This window comes from Opisthorchis viverrini (assembly GCF_000715545.1).
Source record: "Opisthorchis viverrini unplaced genomic scaffold opera_v5_178, whole genome shotgun sequence".
In the NCBI taxonomy this organism is placed as follows: Eukaryota; Metazoa; Platyhelminthes; class Trematoda; order Opisthorchiida; family Opisthorchiidae; genus Opisthorchis; species Opisthorchis viverrini.
In genome coordinates this window covers 41,852-52,334 of record NW_008751835.1, presented here as the reverse complement: position 1 = coordinate 52,334, position 10,483 = coordinate 41,852, and the positions used below count along the sequence as shown (strand labels likewise).

The window sequence follows — 10,483 nt, the reverse complement described above, 5'->3', positions numbered from 1 at the left end:
ATTTACGAAATTGTATTGATATATACTTACTCCCCTCAAAGCATTTCCTTTAGCTGAATAATGGTCGCTGCTCTCATCACTATTATTATTATTATTATTATTATTATTATTATCAGAGACAGCGACACTGATGCTTCACTGCCGTACAACCACAAAGTTTGTCTAATTATATCAGAAGCCTTAGAATGAAAAGAGCAGGTAGACTGGGTGAGGGAAGGGACTTGGTGCTGGCTTATATATAATGTATCCTCAGGTGCCTACATCCACAAGCGCTCAATCAGACAACCTGGAAGGAAACTGACAGCGCGAAGGCCACTGACATCGATCAGCCGCCATTTCTTACAATGTCTCTAGCCAATCCTGGAAGGTATGTTGCTCTGCGATAAGAACAGAATTATATCGTGGAGCCGAATATAGGTCGACACTAACTTTTCACAGGTTCTTCTCACAGGGTTTTCGCGTTTTTCCGGTTACACTACCTTAAAAGTTGTCTCGTACGGTACATTTTTATACATGGAAGGCGATCGTGCATGTGTACCATGATTTTAACTAGGTCAGCTCTGCTTGTAGGTAGTAGGACGCTGTGTTCGAAACTGATGGCGAGATGACTCCGTGGTTAGAGCATGAATTTACTGACCGGAAAGGTTTGTGGTTCGAACTTGACCTCCGTCTCTCGACTCCCCTGTTTTAGGCTTGGACAACCTGGCAGTATCCCAGTCCTCGTGCTTCCTTCGGGTGGCATGGCCGCTAGGCACCGAAAGGGTGTGACAGCTGAATGATTATTTTTTTAAAACTTTTATCGACATAGATAAGGAAAATGCCGGTTTATTTTATTATTTTCCATCCGCTGCCATTCTGGTGACTTTTGAAGTGAGGTAGTTCGTACAACCTTCGAAAAATCTACAAAATGCACGGGTTACTTTTCCCTTCTTGTTCTAAATGGAATCAGAGCTATTCCAGAGATTGTGGCGGTGTGAGGAATAAATTGTTCACAACAGTTGAATCACTATTCTCCAATTCCCCAGAGTTCTAAAGATTTAGTTATTCTATATGGAAAGCTTAAAGCGTAGCAGTATATGTTATAGTCCGACCTTTCGATTGTCGTAAGCAACCTTTTTCAAGAGTTCCTAACATCCTTCATTGTCATCCTAGTTGTATTTATTAACATTACCCCTTCGCTAGATTTGCTTGGACACTCGGTGGAGATCAACAACTCGGCGAGGATTGAAAAGTCTGACGGACCAAATGCCAATAAAGGAGACAGTAATGCGTTTACCGTAAGCGTTCTTGCCTTTCACTTATCTTGTTCAACCCCCCCCCCTTTATGTCGTCCTCCCATTGCCTGTTGCCAAATTATGCTTCCTTGGACCGGTTATGACGTAGCGCAGGTTCAAATCACCAGCATTCTCGTTTTCTAATGGTAGCTTGTCACCTCTCTTGATTGGGCTCTGTATGTTTCTTGCGTACTTCAGTGGCTTTCCCGATTGCCTAACTTCCTTGGTGTCCTACGTGTACATATCGTCGGTCACTCTGGCCCGAAAATGAGGAGGACAACAGTTGTAATGATACTCAAAATTTAGATTTTAAAATGATTTTAAAAATGAACAGAATTCTGCTGTAGAGAAAACTGCAGTCGCGATGTGGTTGTAACTACAATTCCCTGAAGACCGAGACCTTTCGACGTTCAGTTCAGGTCAGTCTGACAACTATGAACCATGTACAGATGGGCGGTGAAGAGGTGGATACAGAATAGTATTTCAAAACAGGGGAAAATAAAAAAGAACTCCGCGATTGCTTGCTTGGTATCGCCATTTCAATGAGTACCTCCAACTGTTGATACGGTAGATTTTTGATACCTCAGTATCGCAGACGACATGCGCCAAGTTCAACCAAGTCCTTCGTTGTGTTTTTCATGCTATCCACCTTATGAGATCCCGATAGAACCAGAGACGCGGATCGTTGTGGACTCCAACTTGGTTTCGGTCGTTTCCGGCGTGATGTGATTCCAAGGAGGTCAAGTATCACAATCGCAGTGCTTATCGAATGAGCCTAGATAACTCTCGATAGAAAGTATCCTTCTCAGCATCAGAACTGCGGTCGGTTGGAGCATAAGCCGACACTACAAACAGGCACCGCTTTCTATGTCGGGAGACACTAACCTTGATTGGGCTGGATAACCGGACGTCACAAAGATGACGAATCCATTCGAGTAAACCGCATGCAGCTCTGGGGCTAAGTGCAACTCTCACACCGTGTATTCCACGAGCAACCGTTTCTGAATCAAGTGTTAACTGTTGTTAACCTCCGACACCTATGGCACCGACGTGTCTCTTACGGGCAGAGTTTGCGATGTGGCAGTGCGATTCATACTGCTTTATGGATCAGAGATGGCTAAATGGCTAAATTCACTGATCGAAAGGCCCATCGTTCGAACCCGACCTCTGCGTCTCAACTTCCCCTGCCCAGGCTTGGTCAACCTGGTAGTATCCCAGTCCTCGTGATTCCTTCGGGCGGAATGGCATCTGGGCACCGAAAGGGTAATGATAATGATGGTATGGTAATGGTAACGGTATGGATCAGAAACGTGGCCTCTATGCACGGAGGACGTACGGAAGATGTCAGTGTTCGACCATCGATGTGTCCGAAGCATTGGTTGGTCTGGTGGGAACATCCGATTTGTAATACTAAGGGATGGCAGACGGTCCCAGGAAAATGAGATTCTCCCGCGGTAGATGAATTATGCAGCTTCACGGGNACGCTAGTTGTTACATGTACTCCGCATGCCAGAAGAGCGTCTGCCTCGCATAGCTCTTTTTGCCCAACCGTGTTCTGAGTGGAAGCGACGGAGAGGTGGACCGTGTATGACCTGGCTAAGACATTCGGCAACACTAAGCAGTGAACTCAGTCGAGTCGGCAACTACCGCCTCCCTGGATGGGGACCGCGGAAATCATCTCACCGATGGCTAATGACACTGGCAGGAATGGTCCGATCGCGCGGTCAGCGGCGCTTGTGCATCAAAGCTATCACCTTCAATGCATAGCTACACAGTTCTCGAACTAACTAGATAGGCCGTCGCCTACAAGGCTTGGCTGTATGTTCCGTTCTCCGGTGATCGAAACTGTAGCAGCTGGAACCAGTTTGCCTGTGGTACACGGTTTATGGCTGATAAATTGAATCTATTGATTGGTTGTTAGCTGAAAACCACTGATAGATCAAACAAAACACAAATGAATAGAAATCACTACGGTTAACCTCAAAAGAGAATCAGTTTTGATGACGTTCTGTTTTCTGCCACATCTAGCGGTAAACGATGAAACGGAATGAACGAATTTAGGCGTGAGACACTACTCATAAGGTTGCTGAAAGCTCTGACAGTCCGTTTCCGACCTCGGCGCTCATCAGGTAGGTGCAGTCCCCAGCCTTATGTCCTACTTTGACATCATAAATGAGAGATTCCACTGGGTTCCATGTGGATAAGTCAAATGTTGCGATTGTTCTTTATTTTTACTCACTCTCAATTATAGAGGGTTTTCTGGGCACTTGGGGGCAAGTGCTTACGAATAGCATGTAAAGGAGATGCCCTTCATTTTAGGGACAGTCTCGAGAAGATCCTCGATTGCAAAGTGAACCCCACTGTTGATCAGACACTCGAGGCCTAATTGTAGCGTTCACATGCTTACTAAGAAGGCTGTGGGTTCAGTTCGCAGGGTATTTCCAAGGTACACCGCCATACGGGACTTTTTGGTCTTTCAGCCGAGCCCGACTTGGACATGTGGCACTCTCGATTCCCATTGATCATCGCTTAACTATTTCCTGGGAGAATACTGTCTCATTTCTCAAAGCTGGCTGTCAATTGGTTACATTTTAATGTAATGCATGTGGTCATGGATGTTTGGTTAGTCTTGAGAATGAAGTACGACCGGTTAGCGGACACCATTCATATAGTTTAAATCGTGTTGACTGACTGAGCATTAGAGGTGTAGACATCCCGATTGTTTGCGTAGGGTAGAACTCAAGCCTTCTCTGACTCATTTTCACTCTTCACTTCGAATCAGGACTTTCCTAAAACTAATTAACATGGATGGGCGGTAATGAAGCGCTAATATTGCCGTTAATTATTGATACTAATAACTTGGGGCCACTTGAAAACACGTGCATATTTCTTGGTTCATGCCTCTTCAACTTTGTGGTTGTTGTATGCTTGTGTGTACAACCAGCCGTATTGCTTTCAAATTTCGTCCAATAGCAATCGCCCGCTTTAAATTCACTAACATTTGCGGAACCTCATCAAGTGCGCGGTTTTTTAAGGCTTCCGGTTCAACTCTTGCACATCTCCAAATACCGTTTCAGTCATGTTGCCGCCTACTCCTTTATCTCCTTATTTACAAAGTTCTTTTTTAAGCGACCTGAGGAGTTACACTAGAGGCTTTTGACTTATGGCGGTAGTGGAGTAAGCTGACTTGGATAGTAATTTTTTTAGATCCGCTGTCGTGATGCCAGCTTTACCGTCGTCCTGGACAAGCGAGATCTTGCCGAGGAATGGGTGGTGAATTTGGAGAACGCCCTGCGGTGAGTTTGGTAATTGAAATGCGTGGTAAATGCATTGATTGTCCGATCCTGCATGTTATCGTTTTTTTTGGCCAACGATCGACCGAAACCTTTGTCTGTGAGGTTTTCTGAACTCATGAGTGCCGATGACCAACGAAAGGCGCATAAATACTGTGAAAACCATACTCGCAATGCTCACCTCGTACTATTTGATCGAGGTCTGTCATTTGTGTTGACGAGCAAGTAATTGCAGCCAGGATGCGATTTGGCAATTCTGTCGCTGTTAGTTCGTTCGCCCTGCCACAGCGGGCAGCTACGTATCAGTGTCAGAGGCCAATAAAATCAGTTCCCACTCTATCGTCTTGTTAGTTGGTTATCAGTGAACCGAATTTCTTTATTGGGGACCGAAATAGCTCGTCCAAGCTTACTGATTAGATAAGTTTGATCATTCTTTCGTTTCATCGTAGCCTGCCATTTTTTTGGAAGGAGGTTTCATCAATGCGTTATCCCGTTGTTCCACACGTCTTCATTTTTCTCTTCGTTTTAGTGCAGTTAAACTAGCTCGCCAAAGCTTACGAAAAGCCAGCAGCGCAAAGCGTCCCATGCAGGTTTCGGATTTCGTTCGCTATGAACAATGGCTTGCATCTAGAGAGGCCCAAACTCGGGTAAGTATCTAGTGAGGCTCCTGTGTTAACGTTACATTTGGTCCGGAATTTCTGGCGTTTCCTTGTTATTGGCCTTTCAAGCTGGCTTGATAACCATAGTGGCAACGCTGCTGATGTCTAAATAATCTGGCTGCATTTTCTGAAAATGACTTTACTCAAACAAATGTATTGATCCGCTCGCCACAGACCGGGATTATTCTGAAGACTATTCTGGGCATCCAGAAAACAAAACTTGTTCGGACCATCATCGTATCCTTGAAAATTGCCACCACCCTGAGTACTTCTGAACTGCGTTACAACTCGGTCTCCGGCCTCTTCTCCAACACCATGCACTATTGAGAGGTTACTGAATCTGTACCGTATGGGTCCCTTGCAGTCTGTGCAGAACAAACCCCATTGTTTGTCAGAAGACTATGTATACAGCCACGGCACCCCAAGGAGCCGAGATGGTCTTTGTGTTGCATTCCTACGTGAAAAGATTCGGCTGCATCTGACTTTCAAGTTCGCATCATACATGCTTGCATGCTTTTCCATCGAAGGAACGTGTGGGGCCTCGTAACAGTGTGCAGTCAGCACATGATTCTGTTTATGTCAGGCATTCCAGTCATTCGTATTGTGAGAACAGCTGCGCCTGCGCTATTGAACTCTCGAATGCACCATTTTGATTGTCAGTTCGTTTGTTCACCAGGCATAGCATTTGCAGTCGGCTGGAACGCTTGCCAGACCCATAATCGTACGTTGAAAGTCTGTTTTGTTTGACCTGGCAGCCGGAGCCCCTACGTTGAACACGCGAGCATATTTCGATTCAAAACACTGTACAAGCGTGGCGTTCACTTCTGTGCACAGCCTACGTACACTTTTTGAATAAAGCGTATTATTGGTCACCTCTTTCATTCATGATCAATATCATGGCTGTTAATTTCCGGGGAGACAGGCATAGCATTTGCAGTCGGCTGGAACGCTTGCCAGACCCATAATCGTACGTTGAAAGTCTGTTTTGTTTGACCTGGCAGCCGGAGCCCCTACGTTGAACACGCGAGCATATTTCGATTCAAAACACTGTACAAGCGTGGCGTTCACTTCTGTGCACAGCCTACGTACACTTTTTGAATAAAGCGTATTATTGGTCACCTCTTTCATGCATGATCAATATCATGGCTGTTAATTTCCGGGGAGAGGTGGCTCAAGTGGTTAGCGCGCGAATTTACTGACCGGAAGATCCGTGGTTTGAACCCGACCTCTGCCTCTCGAATTATTCTGTCTAGGCTTGGGCAACCTGGCAGTATCCCAGCCCTCGTGCTTCCTTCGAGTAGCATGGCAGCTAGGCACCGGAAGCGTGTTACAGCTGAGAGGTTTTAGATTTCTGTTTATTTCCACATATTTGTAGTCGCGTGAGAATGGTTGGGAAACCTTCCAAAAGATTTTCTACAAGCAGTGATGTCCGACAAGGATGTTTAATCTCTCCATTTTTGTTCGATTTCGCCATTGATGAGGCGCACACTGGAAGGTCTTCAAAACCCTTGTGTTCAGATCTCTTCAAACGAGGACCTTATTCACCTGAAATATGCAGGCCACGTTATCCTCACTTTTGAGAGATACATGCAAACGCAGGTATTACTTGAAAAGCCGACCAAGATCATCCATTCCTTCGCACCCACAAAGGACAAACACATGCTGCGGGGGACGTGCATCCTTTGAACATGCATCGGAGACTTCAAGGAATAACACTGAAGGTTATAGAACAGCATAGGTAGCTTGGAATTTGCATCACCTTTGACGGTATTGCGACAGACTATGTGAACGGGCGACAATCGAAGGCCAGAAATGCGTTTAACAACTTGAACTACTCGGGTCATCGCAAAGACATCTCACTTCAAGAGACATGTGCACCAGACTACAGTAAGGGCTGTGTTATTGTACGGCCACAAGGTTTGGTCATTTGGGGCCACTTGATACCTCTTTAGGTCTTTGAGCACCTGTATCTCATAAACATACGAGATACATGTGCGCCAGACTACAGTAAGGGCTGTGTTATTGCACGGCCACAAGGCTTGGCCACTTGATACCTCTTTAGGTTTTTGAGCACCCGTATCTCATAAACATGGCTGGAATCGGCTGGAAGCTACGAACCCACAGTGTGACGATCAGGAGACGGGTTTTGCTGAGGCACAGGGTACTTCCCTCAAACAGTGCATCCAACGCTACAAACTAAGGTGGCTGAGACATGTTTTAGTCCTACCGCCTGTCGAGACGTACTGTTTTCTATGCCTTATTCGGATTGGCAGAAACCTATCATGCGGCGGAATTCGATACAATAGAAGTAACTGTTGCTAGAAAATGTTTGGGCGCTGATGGTTCCGTTTGCCTTCCTGGATGTGGCCCACATGACCCCTCTATTGCTCGGCGGGAGACGCTGAACTAAATGGCGGATAACCCGTGTCAGTGGCGCTCAATCTGTCAGTTTCTATCCAGACTGTCTAAGTGTTGGAGGTGTACACGCGTCGGATTTTGGTTGTAGACTGACCCTAGATCCAACTCAGTCCCTAATTTCGACACTGATTCCCCAGTTAAAACCACTTGGTTGCTTCTTTCTAGAGGTCCATGTTTGTTGACTTCTTTCCACAGTATTCTCCCATGTCTCATGATTTTCACTATGGACAGTAGACACAGGACACTGTCGACTTTTATATTTTCAGCCTGATCCAGACTATGTTCTTCCGCACGCTGTTCGGGTTGCCGAAAGTCTGGGTTTGTACACCGATTCCGCTCTATCTAATCTTCGTCAGCGACATGCGTCGGATCCTACCCGTGGAATTAGCGATTCCTTAGGCAAGCTCACATGTGGATTGAGGCTCCTGTCTCCGTTTCGTAGCGGTCGAAGATGTTTTATGTCAGATCCAACTCAATTCCGATCTGTGCCTACCTCCCCATCTTGGCAAACGGAAGATTATCAGGTAAGCCCGAATAGAGCAGTGAGTTTTCCGTGATCTTGATGCCCTATCCCTAGCCACTAGTACTCGACGCTTCCGAGGCACCTTATTCCGTGTCTTCTCTGACTATCCGGTAGGAATAAGTTAATGAATGTCTTCTGGCTACGGTATTTCTGGATTCGAGTGATGCTGCAGCTATGTGGCTGTAGTATCACGTCGCAGTCGTCTGCTTTTGTGATCCAAGGTGCCAGAAAACGCTTTACTTATCGACAGGGTTCTTGGTGAAGAAATTTAAATGTGAATAAATCCTTCCGGACTCTATACACACATCTTGCTATGGGGACTTTTATATTCACTTTACCGTCTGTCTTTGTGCCCAACGACCTCATAGGAACGTCACTTGTTTCTTGTCAGTAAGTATACGTTTCTTGTAAGTATACGTTGCAATCTCACTATCCTCTGACTTCAGATCAGTAATAACGTTCAACTCGTCTCCGTTGACGACGCTGATGAGAATTCCGACCCGCTTCGAACTAAAACAAGAACAACTCCGACACTTCAGTACCGAACATTTTCCTTACAAACAATGCACAGTGCGAGCGACCCCACCGAACATGTTGCATACTCTCCACCTCTGTTGCCTTTATGGAGAAAACGACTGTGTGTTCGTGATGGGTCCGGTGCGTATGCGAACGTGTTGAACATAAGTACTGATTCCAACCTACGAAGCAGCCTAACTGAAAGACGATTTAGGTAAGTTTCCAGGTGACACCGATGTGCAACAGGTAGTTGAACTGTCTCCTTGTGCTCATAACGGAAACTACTCACCAGGTTGCTGAAAACTCTTCGACAGCCCACGACCGGTTTCGCCCTTCTTGGGGCTCATCAGGTAGACGCAGTCCCCGAGTTCTACTTGAACTCATGTGTCTTTTCGAAGTTTTCCCTCCCCCTCTCCGGTAGGTTGTACGTGCAGGTTGGTGTGGTTTGCGACAAATTTAAGTGGCCGAATGCACTTGTTCTGTTTGAAACAACACCCGGATTAAAAAAAAGCCCACTGAAGGACGTGTCACTTGCCCAACCCCCTGATTGTTAGCCCCTTTCCAATTTGACTTTCCTTCGTTGCTCATACCATCTCTTTTATGTAGCATACCATGAAGCTGCGTTATTTGCAACGTGGAAACGACAAGGCAACAACAATTGATGGTCAGAAGCCAGTCGTGCTGCGGTCATATCCTAATCCTGTGATAAATTGCCCCGTTGTCAAATATGGTTGTATCACACTAGGGAAGCAGGAAGATTCTACCAGTTTACGAGGATGTGGAAAGCTAAAATTCACAAAGTGGATTTCAAAAGCCCATATGATGAACGTGGAAGCAGTGATTCACTCGACTTTTGTGTAGCTGCAGTAGAAAAAACTAAATATCATGTTCATTCTATGGATACTATTGACAATGTTTGACATGGCTAACCGGAGTTGCGGTTCGAAACATGTCTGCAATCCTTCTTGCATGTGTAACTCACCTTTGATGGCAATCGTTGACCCCACGGTGTGTTAATATCGTTCTTAGTGCCAGACCAATGCACTTTTTCCTATGCCTGTTGGCCTCCATACTCATGATACCTTGTCAGAGTTGTTCACCTTGGACCACAAAACGAGTGTGGCATCAGCAAAAAAGTCGATCACACACCCAACAAGTGACCGCAGCGGGACTCACTAGTTTCACCTTATGGGACAGTCTTATGTTGTTGTCCTTGGGTAAGTACCTTGGGTAGGTCCTGGCAAAGCCAGGACACAAAGCGAGTTGGCTCAGTCCAGTTTAACAACCGTGAACCACATACGGTGTTTTGGATAACCAAACCTTATGACAGTAGCGAAGTCTTGACTCGTGAGAATCAAGCGGGATTTCGACCGGGTTGAGGCTGCGTTGACCACATCTTCACACTCCGTCAGGTGTTAGAGCAACGCCACATGTACAGACGACCCACAATCCTGGTATTCCTTGACTTCAAGGGTGCGTTCGATTCTGTTGATCGATCAGTTCTGTTAACTACACTTGCTCAACAGGGTATGCCCCAGAAATTTGTAAACATAATCCGATCCCTATATTCACATACTTCTGGGCGGTTGAGAGCGTATGGTGAGCTCTCCAAAAGCTTTCCTACAAAAAGTGGTGTCAGACAAGGATGCCCACTCTCCCCATTCTTGTTCAACTTCGTCATCGATGAAATAGTGAGGCGAGCATTGGTCGGTTTTCAAAACCCCGGTGTTCAAACTGTTGCTGGCGAGAGCCTCGTCGATCTGGAGTACGCAGATGACATCGCCCTCATCTATGAAGACC

At 45.9% G+C, this 10,483-nt stretch overlaps 1 protein-coding gene across 1 annotated transcript in view; it reads left to right on the top strand.

Moving 5' to 3' along the window:
- The window catches only part of T265_07617 (hypothetical protein), a gene marked incomplete at both ends in the record, with an annotated part of 39,964 nt that overhangs the window by 22,852 nt on the left and 6,629 nt on the right, over positions 1–10,483 (top strand). The window contains 5 exons of the mRNA XM_009173185.1: positions 1,183–1,277; positions 4,482–4,570; positions 5,097–5,214; positions 7,911–8,168; positions 8,614–8,897. Coding sequence (XP_009171449.1) covers positions 1,183–1,277; positions 4,482–4,570; positions 5,097–5,214; positions 7,911–8,168; positions 8,614–8,897 — 844 coding nt within the window. The remainder of the gene's footprint in view (positions 1–1,182; positions 1,278–4,481; positions 4,571–5,096; positions 5,215–7,910; positions 8,169–8,613; positions 8,898–10,483) is intronic.